We start from the raw sequence: 21,440 nt of genomic DNA, 5'->3' as shown, positions 1-21,440 counted from the left end.
TAGCATGTCGAATACCTCTCTGTCAGGCTAACCTAGGGCAAAATGAGGGTACAGGTTAGAGGTTAGGATTAACTCTGTTGAGATATCTCAATTGATTTCTATATACTTTTACATTAATTCATATTTTGAGAGTTCAAAATTACATTTCTGCGTTAGTATGTATCGAGAAATCCCTCGATGTAACCAAGAAATCACTGGCAATTGTTACTAATTATTAAAATTATTCATGGACAAGAACAGAGAAATTTCTTTGTTCTTTTCCATTGTCTAAAATTTGCACCCCCCTGGATCCGCAACCGTGCCTTATTTCATCAGTCTGTAGTGACCACTGGTACTGCTGAATATATTAAATGTATTCGTTTTCAGGTAACATGATCTTTCTGGTTATAGTCGACCGCGGTTACCGGATATTGACAAAGTCGACGTGAGGTATAGCTTAGGCATCCAGCCAATGTTTCTACTAAATCCAGATCAGCATGTGGACATAAAAAATCAGCAAAATTGATTCATTCTTATCGATAAAAGTTTTTTTTTTTTTTTGTTCCTTCCCTTTCGGCAGATATCCTTGTGCCTGGATCGACCTACAGGTTCAACTTGGAAGTCGCTACGGAGGACAACAAGACGAGCAACGCCACGGTAGAAGTCCGTATTCGAAGCATCGTGACCTCTTGCATGGCCGGCTTGGTAGACGGGGCTACAAGCTATACAGAACTGCAAACCGTGAGCATTTTAATATTTGAGCTGTGTAACATTTATTTCAAATAAAACATTTTAAAGAAAGACATTATCAGCTCATTGGCCCGGATGACATCATGCACTTTGCTGTTGCTATGTAACATGGGCGTCTTCGCAATACCAAATGCTATGAGGACGTGGTTTCGATCAAAAGAGGCGGAATTTTTCAGTAATTTCTTACAAAGAACTTCGCTTCAGTTGCTAGAAGATCTCTCGAAACTGAATCGATACTGATATGATGTTTACTATTTGTGTGAGAAACTGAGCAAGGTTAAACATTATATCCATACTGATAGGGTAGTACCTTACTCATACAGACCATATGATAATGTGCGGAAGATTTTAGCTGAATATGTGAATTATGTCTGTGTGAAAACAGGCGTATGAAAGCCATTTTCAAATCTGAAAATCTACGGAATCAATCTCTGTCTAATGTGAGGCAAAAGATGAATGTTAGGAGACTTTCTTTCAATTGTCAGCAGTGGTCCAACTGTAATTACCTTTAAAGTTATAATCAACTTTCATCAAACTGTCACCTTTTCGTAACTTCTTCTGGTTGAAACAATTGCAATGCAGAACTAGCATTGACCATAGCAACTAGCCGTATCATGCACTAACATTGAATAATTGTCATAATATACTATCCAAGCTTTTGATGTACAGATCCAACCTCAGAAAGAACCCAATGTTACAATAGAATAATATTCCTGGTATTATGAAACTAGCCATATCTCACACTAACATTGAAGAAAATAACATCAATTGTTTCAATCTATTGAATTAATTCCTGATACATTGAAACTAGCCATATCTTTAACACTAACATTGAATAATGAACATTATATATTGTTTCAATCTATTGATGCACAGGTCGAACCTCAGAAACAACCCAAAGTTATAATAAAATTATATTCCTGATATTTTGAAACTGGCTGTACCTTGTACTAATATTAAAAAAATTCATTTTTATGATTTATGAAGAAAACAATTTTTGTGTTTGGTTACTTGGAAACAATTTATGGGATTTTTTTGTAATGTTTTTTCTTTCTTGCTGTTATTTAATGATTTGATTAGATTACGATCGGTGTGGACAGTTGCACCACAGATACAGATGCCTATCCTCTCACATATCAGCTTCTCATGGCCAGTTCTGAGGAAATTTACACCGCCATAACATCATCTGAATCTTCCGATAGAATCTCGGTCACTGGAGCACCGGCTACATTCATATCTAGTTCCAATGCCTTCAATAACTTCAGAGTTAAGGTAGAGTACCAATTGTATATTCACATGGACCGAAAGCCCTTTCAACAGGTGACTGTTTAAAGGCATCATCAGTTAATTAACTTGCATATTAAAGATTCTTTACTTTTGTGGTGGAGAAATGTATTGATATAACAGAACAGAGTCAAACTTTATAGGATTAATAAACACAATTATCATTGTCCTGTTGGTAGCTTGTCTTTACCCTTAAAACTTCCAAGCTATAGTTATTTATATCAATTGCCTTTGTTTCAAAGGAATGCAAAAATTTGAATGAAAAAGAAAGTGAAAAAGACCCTTTCCTTTTATTAACATTTAATAATTTAATAGAGTAGGGTACCAGTTTGGAACCCTTAAAAGCATTATAGGTTTTGCAGCTACAAGGAAATTATAAAAAAAAATTTAAAAATTAGGGCGGGGGGTTGTAGTTACCCCTAGAGACATGAAAGAATTGAGATAGGTATTGATTTTGTGAACTGGATAAAACTTTATAGGTATTGAGAGCAACTATAATCACTGAAAACACACCTATAAGATGTTTTTTTTTATTTAATTTCATGTTTGTGAGAAGATATTAGTTTATACCCAATATAATTTTGTCACAAAATGTGAGATAAGTTTTTCTCTTTTCTCTTTGTTTTTAGGTCTGCAATAGTTACGACAGTTGTTCCGAGTTCGACTTTACTTTGACCGTTGTTGCTGCGGAATTTACAGAAGCGGAAGTAGCGTCGGCTGTCGAAAACCTCGTCGACCTCGAAGAACAGAAACGTAAGTTGTTTTATTCATGCCATATTCAGCTTCTTTGTTCCAAGAGAATATTCTGTCTCATTGCCTCGCATTTTTAGAGTCAGATTGGTTAAGAGTGGGGGTTTGCTTTTCTTTCTCACTAAATTTCGTAACCATTCTCAGCAACTTCATTTTCAATCATCTATTTGGCCCTCCCCCCCCACACTTGGAGCTTGTAGAGAAGGTTCCTTTCAACTTATTTGAATCAATTTATAAATGCCATATTTAGTTTGTTGGCTGCAACATCTCCCCCTCCCTCCCCTGCCCCCTCCCCCTCATCTACATGATGACTGTAGGCAAGATTATTAAAAGCTTTGAGATATCATAACTCAAAGGGGGGAAAAATGAAAATTTGAGTGCTAGATTTGTTTCTATAATTTTTCTCATTTTCAAGATATTCACCTAAATTTCGGGAATGCTCCATTAAAGCTATTAATTGACATTGGTCTGGACCGTTGACCCCTCAGTGCAGACCTACTCGTTAACGTTAATCCGTCGTTTTATCAATTCTAGTAACACAGCCAAAACCATATTTGTAAATTTCATATGGAACAACAAAGCCACCCTTGGGTGACATTCACAACCCATTTGTTCTTGACAACTGTATATAATAAAATTCATCCTAAAACATGTTATTCAGGCAGTAAAAGTGTTATGTTTTATGTGTCAAGTTTTGTGTCCTATTTAGGGGAACTGACCTAATGTTTCGTCTGTGTGTTAGATTATAAAGTAATCCAGCCATTTTTTAATCGATGGTCATCGTTTAGATGTTTATCAGCTGGTCATTTCTGAAAACTTTGACGTGATTTAGGTATGCGAACTGGACTAACAGCAGGTTTTTTGTTTTAATATTCTCCAAGAATATGACAAATTAATTTCATTAAAATTCATTAAAAAGTCATATTTTCATTACCCGCACTGATAATGATGTTTCTCTTTCCCCCCCCCCCCCCCGCAGAGAACTACCAGAAAGCCCTCACAAACTTCAACATCTTGGTGCTCCGTCTTGGGGGCGAGCAAGTCACCAACTCCATCGGTACGAACGTCCGTCGCAGACGTGCCGTGGACACGACCTCCGACGCCAATACCAAGACGCTAGACCTCGGACGCAAGTGGATGGACAACAGCGACATGGGTACAAGGGAGGCCGAGGTGTTGATAAACGAAATGTCCAACTTCAAAACTCGAGAAAGCAGTCAAGCTGACATGGGTATGAATTTAATGCAATCCCTCTTAGAACTCACTTTGACAGCAAACATTGAACATGTAAGAAAGAGATTATAATTCTTAACACAGTTATTGAGTCAGTGGTACTTTACACAAAAAGGCCCCTATCTTTTAAGACTATTGTCCATTATAGCCAAATGTTTCTCTTTTATTCTTTTTCCTCATTTGTCTTGGGGGAGGGGGAAGGGGGGGAGTTGGGGGAACTGAGCCGGCTAGGGCTGGGCTGGGATGGGTAACATTGGCCTAAAGTGGGACAGTCGGACATGACAAATCAAAACCATGGCTTGCAAACACAGCAAACAGCTGTTACTTAGTCTCAAAAGTTAATGACAGTACCTTCTCCAGCTCTATTTCTTGAACGCAAACTCGAATTTCCTTTTCTGTGAAAAGTGTGGTAGGACTTGGACCTGGGGCAGCTAATTAGGCATAACTGGACATGTGGGATAAATATTAATGCATTCTCATTGTCATAATGCTTAAGGCAAAGTGAAGATTTCAAAAAATGGGGGGGCAGGGGGAGAGTATTAACATAATTGTCCCGGGGAGCGAACTGTCCCTTGCCCCCCCCCCCCCCCCGGTGGAGAGAAATTAGAACTGCCCACCCGACAGTCTGCTTCGCAAATATGCACATATTTAAATGGGATTGCATCTCTTTCGATATATAGAAACATTGGTGGACCAATTCCAAGAAACGGTGGATATTTTTACCGAGAATGGGGAATCTATCCCCGAGTCTTCCTCGGAGTTATTGCTACAGAAGTTGGAAGAGATCAAACGGGAAGTACCTTCTTCAGCTTCGAGAATACGTGGCAAAATCAGGTGACAATGGACAGCTTATTTTTCACACAATTTTAATGACGAGGTTTATATTCGGTCCATGGGCAACGTGGACAAAGTGACCATTTAGTTGATTATGATCGTTATTAGAAATGCCTTCGACCAACAAAATCCATCTCTAGCACCTACAATTCAAGTTAATACATGGAAGGTCCTTTTTGTTTTCCAAAAATTTTGAAAATTTAAAAATTGACATTTATCAGCCATGGTTATTGGGATCATCATGTTGGAAATAAAAATTAATAACAGCTTTTTTTTTTTTTAAAAACAGTTCCTCTGAGATTTTGATACCTATAACATTCTCAACCATGCAACCAGTGTAATAAAGGGGTTACTTTTGAATTTTGTTAAGAGTTGTTTATTTTCATGGAACATAAAGAGAATGTAGGAGAAGTGTTATCAAATATTCCCTACCCCACACCCCACCCCATCCCCACCCCCTGTCTTGACATGATATATTGATATCCTATAATATATGTCCTATATTGTATCTCAGATAGAGAAAATTGAAAAAAGTTAAAGTCATCTTAGACTTTAACTGTTATTGACCTTTTACACCCCTCGACTCCCCCCTTGGGTACTACAGCACTCTGTCAGATGACTCCATCAAGACTCTTTACCACTCTTTGAGCCTCGGAGGGGGCGAGCGTAAGACAGAAACATCTGCCAGCAAGATCGTCCTCAAACGCGATATTCCAAACGGTAGAATGACCTTCGATTCAAATTTCCTTGTCGATGTCGGCGCAGATGTCAAAAGCAGGTCAGTCACATATCTTTTCTTTTTTTTCTTCTTTTTTTTCTTTTTTTTTCGGGAGAGGGGCAAGGGTGTGAATTGAGGTTATGCAACACAGATATTTGTTTTCTGACCAAAATCAGTTTGTACTATATATTTTACTGTACTATGTACTATGTTAAAAGTTTGACCACTGCTATAAGGTTTTACACTTACAGACTTCCCGGCACCATTTCGTGACGCTGTAGAAAACGTGCAAGATCCCCCTCATTTAAACTCAGAAATGGTGATAGCATTTTGCTATATCTGGGTGGATCTTCAAATCTTTAATATTTTATTATATTTCTCACCCCCCCCCCCCCCCCCCAAACCCTCTTTTTCTTTGCTAAAACTGGCTGAAAATGGCAATGATCATATTAAAGCTTAAGACAAATTATTAACATTTCTCTGTCAGGGACATTTGAATACTTTGATGATTGTGTCATATTATACCATTTGAATAGTATGAGGAATATTTCAATATTAAATACCTTATGTTATCACTATCAATTGCAAGCATTGTTCAAAATGATGGAAAACTAGTCCTAAGCGTTCATTTTGTAAACCTGTCTGTGCAATCAGGAACGTTCTCTCCAATTTAAATCAGTGTTTATGCTACCTGGAACAATATCTATATTTTTATATTTTATATATATTTATATGTTATCAGAAAGCCTTGCATATTTGGCAACAACATTTTATGAAGACTTACATTTGAAAAAAAAGACATCTTTATGCATTGTTTATATGATCGGGAACCTGTTTTTGTTTTTTAACTTTTAAAACTGTGTTTGATGAAAATCAAGAAAAAAAAACATTTTGAACAAATTCTTTAAAATATTACCTTTTGTAGGGAAATGTATAAGAAAGACAGGGGGCCTGTTTTTGATCCTCGATCCCATCCAGATCAAAACACTAGGTTATCTTTACTGATGTACAACTCTTTCTAATGTCAGGAATATTTTCATGTATGCTTTGTCATGCATGTTGGTGCCCTCAGAAACCTTTTTTATATTATTACCACTGACTGTTTAAAATGAAAATTAAAGAAAAAAGGAAAGAACTGTTTAAGAACAGAGTGCAATATCCATAATTAGCAAACAAGTTTTTGTAGGTAAATGTATAAAAGGCAGGTGGCCTGTCTTCGATCATCTGAAGAAGATCCTATCCCGGATCAAAACACTAGGGTAGGGGAGCCATTCCCTTCCTCCCAAAATGATCCTGCCCGGATCGGGACATCAAAAGTCTATTAATACTGCCACGCAACACTCTCTTATCTCAGGAACGATTTCATGTTTCGTTCTTCATTAGTATGATCATGTTAAAGAATTTTGGTATCGGTGAAAATCATTCCAGGTTTGGAAGTAACTGGAATTGCAGTTCAGGATCTTGTGATGGGGTCACCTTTAGATTCCAATCCTTCAATGACTCTATAGATGATTACTCACAGACCGTCGAAGACATAGCCAATCGAGCTGCCTCGATTATAGAATTCTCTCTCGTCGACCCAGACTCAGGTACAGTTTCCTCGTCGTAATTAATCCTCGTTAAATTAATATCGTTTTTGAAAGTAAACAATTATGTCTCAAAATTTGTCTTTGACATCATTATTTCTGAAGGCACCATATATATATAAATGACCCTCTTTTTTTTAACTTGTTGCAAAATATTATCACAAAAGATTCAGGTCGCAGTTGCATCGAATTGTTACCTATTTGTACTGTTGTCATTATTTTTACAATTTTGATCATATTTGATGATTTTGTTTTTCTTACCTTATCAACACTAATGATGTCTTTATGGAGATAACTGCCTTGTTGAAAGACAATTGGAGGGGGTGGGGGGGGAGAAAATATTATCATCTGCAACTATGGAAATTTGGATCTATCGACAGTCTTACTGTTTATCAAGAAGGGAACCTTCAGATTCCTCCCAGAATACAGCTAGATATGTCATCAAGAAGCTCAATGTAATATTGCAATTTCTGTGTTTTAACATGTTTCGTTGGTTCTTTTTTCTGTTTAATTTCATCAGGGGACCAGCTGACAGTTTCAGATTTGAGTGAACCTGTGACATTCAATCTCACGATAACGAGACCCCAAGAGGGTAAATCCTACGAGTGCCGATTTTGGGACACCGATATTTCGGAGTGGAGCAGCTCCGGCCTGACGTCTTTACTCTTGGAGGCGGACACGGTGACATGTGAAACGACCCATTTGAGTACCTTCACATTAGTCGTAACAGACAGTTCAACAACAACTCCATCACCATTGGAACCTTCCTCACAAGGTAATATTTGTCTATTTTTGATTTATATTAAAGTTGACCAATAAAGTATTCAAAGTTCAAGATTTTGAAATGTTGTCATTTGTGCTTTTAAACGACACTAATGTCGATCCGAAAAATTGTCTACTTGACCGACTGGTGAGCACCCATTGGTACCTATATTGTTTGTTTGCCACCTCCTTATAAAAGGCAACCCTGTGATACAAAGTGTCATCCTCAAGGGGAACATTATTAACATTTACCAACATTTTCCAGGAAGAGGGGGTGGTGGCCACCAGACTAAAAGAAGGTTGAAATGTGAACCCAATAAATTAAATTTATTTCAAAAAGTTAAGGAATTAAAGGAACTTGTTGTTGACGTTGAATAATCCTTCATGTAAAGTACCCCCTTCGTGTGCCAAGACCTGTAACATAAAATGTTATTATTAATTCGAATTGCAGAGTTATTCCATACAGTTTCGTTACCAAAATTGTCTAACGGCTTCTTAAAAGTACAACATGACCAAGCATCAGAGGCGTCTTGAATGATGCCATTAATAATATTATCGTCAGCACTCTTTTAATTACATTCAAACAGTATATTAATTTATATAACAGTATATTCACAAAAAAAAAAAAACTATGTATGTATATATATATATATATATATATATATATATATATATATATATATATATATATATATATATACTTTGTTTAACAACAAAAATATAAAAAATATAAAACAGTGGAATTGTTTGGCCAAAGGTAATACTTTTATTTATTTATTCACATTTGTTGTAAATGACACTTCAGCTGCATCGCCAATCACATCTTCCTCACAAGGTAACTTAAAATGTTGTAAAAGTAAGAATTTGTTAATGTGAAGCAAGCCAGGGGTGGGTGAAGGATTGAGAGTGGGGCACTATAAATGTTACTATTTCCATCAACCTTCCAGAAGTCTCTGTTGTTCTAATAAAAAATCTCTTTGTCATTCCTACTTCTTGACTACAATTGTACGACGATCACTCTTTGAGTTAATTTAGCACATTTATTTTTGTCTGTCATTAATTTTAGCTTTTGTTGTTAGCTATAAGACCAAATTGCAGAATTCCTGTGTATTCAGGCCCTTTGTTAGTTTGTAGTTTTCTAGGTCTTGTCATTGTAAAGCACTTGCAGATCAATGCTCAACTAAAGTTATATTAAGCACTTTATGAATGTAATGTTTTGATTTTTGTTCTTATTATGATTCTAACTGTTGTTATTGTTCGTTGTTATTTTTATTATTGTTGTTGTTATGCATGTTGTTGTTATTATTGTTGTAATGATTGTTGTTGTTGTTTGTAAAGTTTGAGCAAATGGGCCAAAAAACAAGAATCATACAAATGGTAGTTTATCAGCATTTTAATTTCGAATGAGTATAAATATATATATGTATATATAAAGTTGGTTGGTTTGCGTCTATCTTGGCGCAGAGTGCTCTATGTCCGGTGGACAGAGCGGAATATATGTTGAGACTAGTTGAGACTAGTCTCTCACAAGTACTAGTGTTCCACTATATATATATATATATATATATATATATATATATATATATATATATATATATATATATATATATATATATATATATATATATATATATATATATATATATGCTAGCCTTCACTAGCAAACAGTCACTGTGATATTTTATTGTCCAGTGTGTTTCTACAAACTGAGAGAAAAAAAGTTGCTGGCTCTTGTCAACTTCCTTTCGTTTTTTTTTTGCCTCTGTTAGCTGAAGACAGTGAAGGAAATGAAGGCACTGAAGAAAGTCATACCACAGAGGAATATCCAGAACCAGGTATTTAATTAAATTAGATCTTTGAATGATATCTTGTGAACTGTTAAGAAAAACTACTGCTATCAGTCTAAGTTTTATTTTTATTTCTTGAAAAAAAGATGACCCTTGACCCCCATCAGAAGCCCATCAAAAAAGTGGCTGGACAACTTACTCTCTCTAGCACCCACCGTGAAATTAGCTAAACTACTCAGAAAATAACACAAAAAAAAGTCAATTAAAAATGTAAGATGTTAAATTATTGCCTCAAATAGGGATGCTTGCAATGCATTACTAATTTAGCACGGACAAATGGTGTTGAATGTCGTCTACGGGTATCCAATAGTTGGCAGAAAGTTACAAGATCAACGTTTGATCAAGTCAGACGATTGAGATGAAACATTTAAGACTGGATTGATGCGCTTAACTCATTGATGTAGCCTAATAGGAGCATTCCGAGAATATTTAGCATTCTTAGAAAAGAGTCAATGTTATCCAAAAAAAAACCTCAACCAGCACTCTAATTATCATCTTTGATGTGGCTGATGATGATAGTATCAACCCTAACATTCTTCAAACAGTATCATCCTTTCAATCGTCCTGCATCTGTAGATCACTGTAGGGTTTAACCCTAATAGTATTAGAAAGCTGGTGAGCAGATGGAATTGTACAAATGATATTGTATAAAACATTTGCAATACTACTGTAAAAAAACATGCCAAATTAGCAACCCCCAGTGGACCTAAGTCATCATATATACTTCCCACCCCCCCCACAATTAACCTTGAACCCCAATGATCTTGCAGTACCCACCCCCCCCCACCCCTTGTTACTAGCATCATCTTCCTATTGGCTGGTCCTACCTGACTAGGCTAGTCTGTCTGGTAGAAAGTACTAGGTTGTATGACTAATTTTCTAGCCAAATTTTCACACCATTTCCACCCCTCCATCCCCCCTACTAAAGCATATCGTGGCAACGGTGCCATCGTGGGCATCATCGTTGGGTCGGTGGTCGTCGTGGTGATTGTGGCAGCCATCGTGGGTTTGGCCGTCTTCATCAAGATGAAGAGCAGCAGTAGCAACAAAGTTGACAGTGACAACAACTTTGAAGCGGGCCGTGCAATGCCAGCACCTTCAGCTCCTCCGGCAGATGTGATACGGACGCCATCACCTCGTCCAGCTGATGTACGTATGACTTCTTATCTTAAAAATTATAAGAAAGGAGGCAATTACGACCAAATAATTTTTTGGTTAACACAGTTAGGTATCTGAAGCAGTGAATTTGATCTATTGTTATCACATGACTGTCAACCCTCTCTTCAACCCTCACTCCCCCCCCCCAACCACCCCCCAACCACCCCCCAACCACCCCATCTATCCCCAAGTAAAGCAAAGATGATAAACAGTTTGTAAGCAACTGAGGACGAAAGAGCTCAGTTGGGTGAACGCAGGAATTGTAATCCTTAGAACACTTGTTTGAATTCCAAAAATTCTATTAAATAATTTCTTTCCATAAAAAAAAAAAAAAGTTTTGAGGTCAATGTCAATTCGCTTTGAGTTAATACTCATAATTTAGATTTGAACTATTTAATTATACGTTATGTAATATTTAAGTATTCAAAATTTGGACAATGAATGCTGGAGTCATGAATGCTAAGGCCAGAAAAATATTGTAAGAAAAGTGCAGGAAGCATACAATACTATGTATTTTCCAGTTTGACTGTATGTTTCATTAAAATTTTTCAGCCTAACCTAATCCCTCAAAAATTTGTAATCTAAGTTAACAAACTACCCCCTCACCAGGAAGTTAAAATGTTGACCATTCATGCAAAGCAGCTTTCAGTTTGCCTACCATCATAACGCAAGGGTTTTATGACCACTTCGGCCTACATTTTGGGGCTATATTTTGTGAGCGGCAAATATGTTTTGGAGCTGTTTTGTCTTTGGGCCAAATATATTTTGGACCATTTAGGGCCAATATATATATCAGGCCCAAATTGTTTTGGGAGGGGCCAAAGTTGTACAACTGCAATAGCTCCACAACCTTACATCAGATTACTTTTTAAACTTGGAATACAATTGTTGGTTAATAGCTGGTACATGTGGGCATAGATATTATGATATTTGGTGATGACATACAACACTCATAGTGCCCGTTGGGCTTTAATCTTCCTTTTTTATTTATTTATTCCTTGAGGGAGGGGGGGCGGGTTCACTTCATCAATCCAGAAAATATTTGTTATTGATAAGACCAGACAGAGTCTTGTGTCAAGTGAATGCACCAAAATCATATTTTTGTATTGTTCGTATTAGCTTTTTGATGAACGATAATGTGCTTGCTCTAGATAAATGTTAGGGGTAACGGTGACCCTAGTATTATTATTGTTATTATTATCAATTGTAATCATCGAACCAATCGTCTTTCATATCTCCCAATTAAAGGTTAAGAAAGCCTTGCCTCCTCTCCCATTGTTTATCTGTTTGTTTGTTTGTATGTTTTGACAGGTAAACATGATTGATATGGTCGATTGCCTGCATAATGTCAGTATCTCTCTCTGTGTCAACATGGACAGTGTATTATATTGTCTGTCATGTGTTGACTCTTTTAACTCTTTTAACTACATTACAGAGTCCATTACCACACTTGCACTCCTTCACAGGGAAATAATCTCCTCATGGCTTTCAAGTTAGAAATATAAGTTTGTGCCAGTGATGAAAACTCTACCCCTTTCCTAAACCCACAATTGAAAAGGGGGAGGGGAGGGGGGAACGGAAAAAAAAAATTCTTTTAAAAAAAAGTGTAAATTATCATTTTAGACTCTCTGTGCATAGACTGTGAGGGCTAATGGGACAACTGACTCTTTATAAAAGACCAAGATGGTTAATTGCTAATCGTGAAGACTCTTTCATTGAACGAGAGTATAAACGCTCATATCACGTAACTTTATGACAACCGGTTAACTTTCAAGATTTTGTTGATTAAACCCTTAATATCATATTGTTTGTACCCTTCCAGCCCCCAGTGGCCTTTGAAACCGCCGAACCTGTGGCAGTGCCCCTTCAAGGAGAAGCAAACATGCCCCCTCCACCGTCCGTGTACGTGCCACCCGGTGCAGAGGCCACCGTGGTTACCGAGGCAGAGGGCAACCCCCCTCGTCACCCCTTCAAGCCGGACCGGGCACCTGACAGCGAAAGCCTCAACAGCGCCGGTCCAACTGTAGATGGGGGGAACGACGCTCAAGCTACAGGGGCCAGCGAAGACCCTCAGCCACCCCCCAACCTTGGGTCTAATGCTAGTCTCCCTGAACCTAGCACTTAAAACCAATATTCACACGTTGGGGCTGTAAATGCCTGTAGACGCTTTTGAGCCAGAGACAACAATTTTGCATAAATATTTTGAGTAGTAATTTATAGTTTTTTTTTTAATTTTCTTTTTTCTTCTCTGTAAAATATTTTACATTTCAGTTTTGATGTTCACTGAATATAATATTTAGTCGTTGGGAGGAGAAGGATATTTTCCTACCTATCAGCCTCTTCAATAAGATGACAACTCAGATTATATGCTTTTGCACAGTGTCCAACCTAACCGATAATGAAGTATTTAATGGGAAGTGAATTTGGAGTTGTATTACTATAATATCTTAGCTCTATTTTTTATCATTAAAATATATACCTCCGAAAAGAAATTATTTTTCCTTGAGAGAAAACTTTATCATGTACAAACGGATACCACTACATGATAAGTCTATATAAAACACCTCTAGTTATAACAGTTGAAACTGCCATTCGTAAGGCACATAATCCAGACAAAATAGTTCGTAATATATTTCTTTTTTGAATTCTCATTCATACAGTGCTTAAAATCAAGCAGTATTATTACTAATAGGTATTGACAAACCTCTGAATGAATACAAAATATATGTATTCATATATATGTATTCATATATATGTTTTCATATATATTTATATAAAAATCACTATATTTCTATTGAAGAAAAGTTTATCATGAAAAAAAATGGATAGTAGATTATATATAATGTTTAGAAGTTTTGTTTTGATCTTGAAGTGACAATATTTTATTAGATATACCTTTAATACCACACGAAAAACAATGTAAATATATATAAGCCCAATATTCTTTCTTCCAAATGTTTTCTGCACCTAATTAGTATACATTCCAGTCAATATATTTTCTGTATGTCCAACCCTGAGAATAATATTAGCATATGTTGTGTATAAGAAACAGGCCTGCTGAAAAGGGGGGGGGGGGGGTGCAGTCAGGGGCTAAAGACCTGAGGTCTGCATGGGGTAAGTTAGGGGGTGGAAAGCAGGATAAAAAGTATTTTCTCATGTGTACTACATACTAAAGGAAATATGAAGACGAAAAGAGGGTTCAGTAGCATAATTGTCCATGGGTCACTTTCTGGCTCTCAACACCAATTTGCTGGAAAGAGGTCGGAGGGTGAGGGGTGGCGGGGGGAGGGGGGTTGGGGATCAAAACTGTAGATCTATAACCTCAAGTAGTTTGCATAAATTGTCAATTAGCAATTTGGGATGAAAAAGAACTTGTTCTTCCCATTTTCTTTAGAATTGTAAATTTTGAGGTTAAAATCCTTTTCTGACATTAAGATGTTACAAGGCTGGAATATTCTCATCGTTAAAACCTTTCTTTCTTTCTTTTTTTCCTATCAGTAACAGTGCCTTAACAAACTAAAGGTTGAAAGTTTTGAACCATATAATGATGATAACTTTAATTTTATTATAGTTACAACAAGGATCAAATAATTTGTAACAGAAACAAACAAAAACACTTGAATGTTTCCGTGTCTCTATAATGTCTCCAATTTAGTAGTTTATGAAGGATAAAACTTACTTAAAATATGCTTCATATTTTATATTTTATATTTCATTTCCTACACTACCAATATGTTCATATCCAATAATATTTTAAGGTAAATTTGTTTGTACGAACTCTCTAGTTGAATAAAGAATATTTCCCCGAAATGTTTTTATCACGTGCCTTTTTTCCTGTAAAGCCTTTGCATTGTTACGTAGGTGCCAATAGGGGGAGGGATGGGCAACATGTTGCACCTCTCCATTTTTGTTAGTGGGGGGGGGGAGGGCACGTATGCATTTCATTCCTACCCCACTTACTGTATGGTCATTAAAGAAAATTTTACCTTCCTCTTGATCATTTAATTGCTTTATTAATAACCTGCATTTTTACCACTCTCAAACTCCATGCCATTTTTTTTCTTCATTTTTTTATTCCAGTTTAATTATAAATGTATATATATAGGATAAGAAGTACATAAAGGAAACATTTACAGTGATTAGTTAGAGGTCAAATTTGAAAATATTTAAATATACCCCTCTCATTCCCCACTTTCAGAAGCACAAGGACGCCTTCGCATGAAAAAGGTTTTGTTTCCTACCCAAGGGCGTAGGAACGGGTGGGGGCTGGGGGCGCCAGCCCCCCCCCAGTGAAAAATGTGGAGGGGCGGAAGTATCATTCCGCCCCCCCCCCCCCCCGCTTCGCAAGTCAGAAAACCCCTTTTTCATTTCCAAATGAGAAAAAAAATCTCATTTGGAGCACCAAATTGCATCTAAGGCCAGGTGAAAATACAAACTTAAGTTTACAAAATGGAGTGGGTGTTGAAGTATGCTATATTGCACCAAATTGCATCTGAAGCCACCTGGAAATGCAAAAAAAAACCTCCCCCAGGCCGGCCATCAGTCTTCAGCCTCCCTCCCCACTCAAAAGTACCTTCCTACGCCACTGTTCCTACCAGTATGAACTGAATTTGTAAAACAGTCACAGGGACCCTGTCGAACATGCAAACAAACAACATTTTACCGTGCTTCGTGGAGGTAGCCTGGGTGGTTAAAGGAGGGGGTGGGGGAGGGAGTAACAATTGAAACAATAGTTTTGTAAAAGACATGGTTACAAAACGACGTCATTATTGACTCCAGTTGACGGGATTGTCACAAATTTTCATTTTTCAAAGAAACTTCAAGATGGTCTTCACCTGTTTTGCGTTTGTTTGTGTATTATTCGTATTGTTTTCCTTTAGTCTACGCACCTGTTTACTAATGTTGAGGTAACCGGAATGCTAAACAGTGTACACATACTCGGTAAAATCCCATTATTACCGGGTCACGTTTTCTTCTTTCAGACATGAAAACTCCAGGGGATTCTAGCACCGAATTTAAGATTTAAGTACAGATTCATGTCAAATATTGCCGATTCCATGTAATTTCTGTGCCCGCGGCCTTTTCATATCGAATTAATCAAAATATATATTTTTGTTATGAGAACTCCCGAAGATTTGTCTTTTCTAATGGTCACGAAGGTCATTCAATAAAACAGCACAATACCTTATTATTCCATTGTGTGCAAATCAGCTTTGTAAAAGATTGATCCTCGATTATAAAAAAAAAAACGTTTATGTGTGACGAGCCTACCGTGGCTGTAAAGAGACATTTCGAGACTTCGATATTTCGACTTTGGGGTTTCGATATTTCGACTTTTTGGTCTCGAGATTTCGATGTTTCGACTTTTTCGTTTCGCAGATTTCGACTTTTTTGTTTCGATGTTTCGACGTTTTGGTTTCGAGATTTCGACTTTTTCGTTTTAAGATTTCGATGTGACGACGTTTTGGTCTCGAGATTTCGAAACCAACAAGTCGAAACATCGGAATCTGAAAATGTCCTTTGACAGCCACGGTACGAACCTGTTGCATTCTATATATATATATATTTTTTTAAATGGATGTAATTCATAGACGTTCTCCACCCGGTGGCATGTAGTTTAACCCATGAGAGGATTCAAATATCACGGGTACTCTACAGGCGGTATATATATATATAGTATTGTAAGTAGAATGTACCAAAGACTCGCCGAATAACCCATAGTGAGCGGACTTTTATAAGAACGTGAACTTACAAAAGTTACGCGAGACATGCTGTTAGCTCCTCCAGGAAGAATTCACCTTGTTTTACAGTCTAACTTGGTCCAGGGAGTTGCCATAACAACTCCCTGGTTGGTCCATGTAAATACTGCATGGAAACATAGTGGAAAGGGTGGGAAGAGGGCGTTGTTCACTAGAGATAAGATGGGGGCGTTGTTCTCGGGGTTATGCAAAAGCGTCCCACAAGTCATATGTTAATGATATATTTCAAGACTCATACACCGATACCCCGGGGAGTGGGGAGGGGTTGGGTTTGGAGGTTGGGAACCACACTCGCCCAAAGATCCTGTTCATAACACAACATCCGCAAGAAGTCACCACAAACTTGTGGGTGATGACTGTCACGGTGATAGGACGCCGGCCACCCTCCCCTTCGAGAAATATTTGTTTGAGGAAGGGATCTTAGATTCACAATTTTGATATTATTTCCATCATTGTAAAGATATTATATAAAGATGGGTGTTACTGTTAGTGTGTGTAAACAATTTTGTGTGCATGTGATTTATATGTTAGCCGTTCGATGGAAAGTGGGGATTTGATATGAGGAGGGGGGTGGAAGGGAGGAGCCCGTGCCACCATCGTCCTCCCAGGCTCTCGTGGATGCTGCCCTGCCCTGCCCCCTCCACTCCACTCCCCTCCCTTTACACACACACACAGAAAGGCAAACTAACAGACAACTAAAAGTCAACATTCATTTTGAATTTTGTATATGGATACTTCCATCAATACGTATCCCGTCTACTTTCACTGCAGAACTACAGCAGGTATCAAGTTAAATTTTCAGGCAATACTGATATTCTCTTAGGTGAGGTTTTCAACCCCCATGTCATTTCAGGGAAGTGAGGGGACAGGGACTGTTTATCGTCGTTACCTTCAATCTGATCCCACCAACCCCCCCCCCCCCCCATCTTCCAACTAGACTCTGTTGAGTCTGCTCAGTGACGCGAATGAGTCTCTCTACAGCAAATTACAAAAATGCTACGGCTGTTATATTTCCTCCCCCATTTTAGGCGAGTGCAATCACAGGAATGAATCGCTCATAGCGTGATGAACAGTAAAGATCGACCCAGCGCATTTGGCAAAGAAAAAATGGTCGTTACGCCTTAACAAATGCTACCTTCCAACCAATCTCAATCCTCACATGTACGGCTAGACCAAATATTTTGCATATGCGACTCGCGCCTCTTGAATAAACGGAGGTGTACTTTACGCATGTAGTGAAAGTTGAAGGACGTATTTTCCCGCTGGAAGGGTGAAGGGAGGGGGGGGGGTGAAGAGTTTGGTATCGATGAGAATTTCATTCCGTCCAACACTATAACAAGAATTACATCATAACATACTTATCCACCTCCAAGCCCTTACACACCGTCGCATTAGCGACGTAATCGAACCACACCTGGCATGGCTTTCCCGCCATTCTAATTTATAAGGGGAAGATAATGGAGATTTTTGTCCTTCTTGCTAAAGCCAGTGACTCTCTTTGATGTGAGCTTTTATTATTTTAAAATGTCTGAACTTGTCTTATTCAGCTTTCTTATGCTGATATACAAAACGCGTGTTATAGAAACTCGAGTTATTTATGTGGAGTTTATTTGTACTGTACGGAAGCTTAAAAATGCCATCAACATAAGAAAACTTTGCCCCAATAAGTCAACATTTTTTCAGTAAATTGTTTAGATAACAATATAATATCTTATCAAAAATCAGAAAAAAAATGGTGGATTGCTCTGTTGCTCTAACTTAGCAATTGAAAAAATTTTGCAAATGTTGATAACTTATCAGATCTCGTCAATTCAACACTTTTCTGCAAAATGTTTAATTGTTCACTTCATTCCATCTGAGCAATCGAACAATTTCTGCAAAATGTTTAATTGAAAACTTATCATATGTCGTCAATTCATAAAAAAAATCTGCTAAATGTTTAATTGTTAAGTGATGAATTAAGTGATAATATATACTGAAAAATATATATACTGAAAAATGTCAACTTATGGGGCAAAGTTTTTCTTATGTTGATGGCACGTATAAGCTTCCATAGCACTGCATAAACCATAATGCTTTATATATATTGATATAGTACATGCGGGCTACTCTGAAAAGCACCTTCACGACTGGTACACATGTCAAAATCATATTGCTTGTTATATTGGTACGTGCCGTCCGTCTGCTTTACAGCTTATCTTATACAAGGCAATCTGAACTTTTGCGACCTTCCGACCGGGGGCGCTTGTCAATGTCGCAAAACAGCGCTCTGTGCGGATCACCGACATGCACATCGGATTTCGAAAGTCGAGGGGCCAAATTCCAATTTTCCCCCCACTGATTTTCGAAGGGGATGAACTTTATGGCGCCGTGCTGCAGACAGAATAAAAAAAATGTCGAATGATGGGTGTGGCTGTGGGGTCGTTGAATACAGCTCCCTTTTAGGGGATCTGTATGGGGGTCTCCCCAGTAAAATGTCTAAGTATTGAAGTCAAATTGTGCATTCGGAGGCATATTAACACCACTTAGCCTATTATAGATTTGGAATTAGGGCTAAACGCTAGGTTGTGCTAATAAATACCCTTGAGCTTGAAAAGGAAAACCCTAACGACTGAATGAGTTGCCCCCGACTGACGGTGAAGTGCTGTGGGCATGAAGGGTATCATGCCACGGAGCATAGGCCTATATAAGCCAATACAACCAAATGAGGGGGGGGGGGGAGTTGGTCTGATATTATGCAATATTATTAGTTGGTAGACCAATTCAAAGTGTTGAACCGGAAGAACAGAGTTCGCAATAACAGGTCAATTACAAGCACGTGCTATGTTCTCTGCCGGTTACATCACTTCCTGTTTTGATCAATTTATCAGCTGTACGACCAAAAAAATAAAAAGAGGGAGAAAAAAGGGAAATAACGGTAAAGTGTTCAACGCATGTAGGCCTGTATATTGCAAATTTAGAACCGTCAAGCACCCAATAAGAAGTTTTGCACACATTTGCAACCGTGTGAAAACCAAATAGGCCTACATTGATTTGATTGTATTTTTTTTTTAGTTTTTCTTGAGTTTCCGAATTTAACCAGGCTACTCTTCACTGATGACAAAATCAGCCAGCAAAACGTGTAATTATACCTTTAATTAACTTGCAACACGTCTGTATTGTGCCATCTTTACAAAGAACAATATCCAACATTATTTTGACACCGTGTGTTATACTGTTCATGCCAGACTTCCCACCACGTCGAAAACATGAAATAAATTATGTCGAGCTTCCAAGTAACATTAATTTTTCATTATTTGACACCGCAAAACACACACAGAATGCGCCCCTTTTTTTTCTACGTAGATACACACACATACAAATCACAACATTCGTTTACTTGTCAAGTTATAGCCTATACATATCAACATGATAGCAGTGAGTAAACCGGTGACAAACATACTCGATTGTCAAGATGTTGTCTTTCACAGGCGAAACGCTATAAGAAAACATGATAATTTTTGACATGTCAAAATATGCTAATATGACGTTCTGTCGAGATCGTGTGTTATATTAAAACCTTAAGTCTATTATCTCGTGCGTCCATTCTGGATTCTCATACATTCGTCCCTGCGCCCCCCCCCCCTTCTCCATTTCCCTAGTCCATGGGTTCATGTGAAACGTATACTTGGATATCCGCGTCAACGAGCAGAACAGAAATGGATCGTTCGTTATAGTTGATATACGTTTGATCACGCTTGTTCGTCCGCTTATGGCAAGCCATATGGGACAAACACCGCATAATATATCCGCGTATTAATTTGAATATATAATACGCGTATATATTATAAGCCAGTATAGCTGACATTTATCCTCTTATTAATTCGAATATAAACACGTATTTATTCGAATTCATATGAGGATTAATTGGAATTTATACACGTATTAATTCGAATATATACACGTATTAATTCGAATATAATATACACATATTAATACCGTGATTGTTGTCTAGATCAAGTACGTTTGGCCTGGGTCTGGGTGGCCTACGTCAATAGAGACTAACTTTGCAATCTCTCATTTATTGCACTGGCGCGCGGCTACAACGTGATAACTCTCGAAAGTCGTTTGCGAAAGCAGTTACTGTCTGATTTAATACGCGTAAATATTCGAATTAATACGAGGATATATAGTATGAGGTGTTTGTCTCATGTGGCTTGCAATAGACACAGGTGCCCCAATGATTCAAAGCAATGATTTTCACCACAGTTGATCTGACTCCTACCCCTCCCCCTGCTACCCCCTCCTACCCCTACCCTCCCCTCCCCGCCCCACATAATATATAATAATTTCAATGATATATATATATATATATATATATATATATATATATGCACTTGAAATTGAAGCGGCCTCCCCCTTGATATATATAACCACCTATATGTGGGCCCCCCATAAATCAGCATACCAGAATCCTACCAAAGTAAAGGGCAGACAGTTTACTGGGAAGACCTAGGAACACTGCAGGCCCATGGGATTGGCTTCGGCATACCACGTGGTTATATAGAGACAGCAGTATATTTAAAAGAACAATCCGGTGGCCATATAACTTGATAAGTTGAATATTTTAAAGCCAAAAAAAAAATAAGAAAAAAATAACATGAAAAATACCACTAGGCCTATAACAATAGTAGTTTAACATGTGGTATAAGCCAGATGAATTCAGAAAATATCACCAATGATTTGGAGAATTCATACCTGCGCCGAACAAAATGCTGCACATGACGATATTGTTTTGATT

The 21,440-nt window shown here is 37.7% G+C and overlaps 1 protein-coding gene across 2 annotated transcripts in view; it reads left to right on the top strand.

Moving 5' to 3' along the window:
• Positions 1-13,646, top strand: part of LOC139978651 (uncharacterized) — a 57,378-nt gene extending 43,732 nt beyond the window's left edge. For both annotated transcript variants that reach the window (XM_071989031.1, XM_071989030.1), the window contains 11 exons: positions 560-720; positions 1,810-2,001; positions 2,643-2,766; positions 3,743-3,994; positions 4,677-4,830; positions 5,435-5,608; positions 6,977-7,137; positions 7,655-7,909; positions 9,666-9,731; positions 10,672-10,892; positions 12,724-13,646. In XM_071989031.1, the coding sequence (XP_071845132.1) occupies positions 560-720; positions 1,810-2,001; positions 2,643-2,766; positions 3,743-3,994; positions 4,677-4,830; positions 5,435-5,608; positions 6,977-7,137; positions 7,655-7,909; positions 9,666-9,731; positions 10,672-10,892; positions 12,724-13,026 (2,063 nt within the window). In that variant the 3' untranslated portion in view covers positions 13,027-13,646. The remainder of the gene's footprint in view (positions 1-559; positions 721-1,809; positions 2,002-2,642; positions 2,767-3,742; positions 3,995-4,676; positions 4,831-5,434; positions 5,609-6,976; positions 7,138-7,654; positions 7,910-9,665; positions 9,732-10,671; positions 10,893-12,723) is intronic.
• The last annotated feature ends 7,794 nt before the right edge of the window (positions 13,647-21,440 follow it).

Source organism: Apostichopus japonicus, chromosome 13, assembly GCF_037975245.1.
Source record: "Apostichopus japonicus isolate 1M-3 chromosome 13, ASM3797524v1, whole genome shotgun sequence".
NCBI lineage: Eukaryota > Metazoa > Echinodermata > Holothuroidea > Aspidochirotida > Stichopodidae > Apostichopus > Apostichopus japonicus.
The sequence above is the reverse complement of the archived record's forward strand: the minus strand, read 5'-3'. Positions and strand labels throughout refer to the sequence as shown.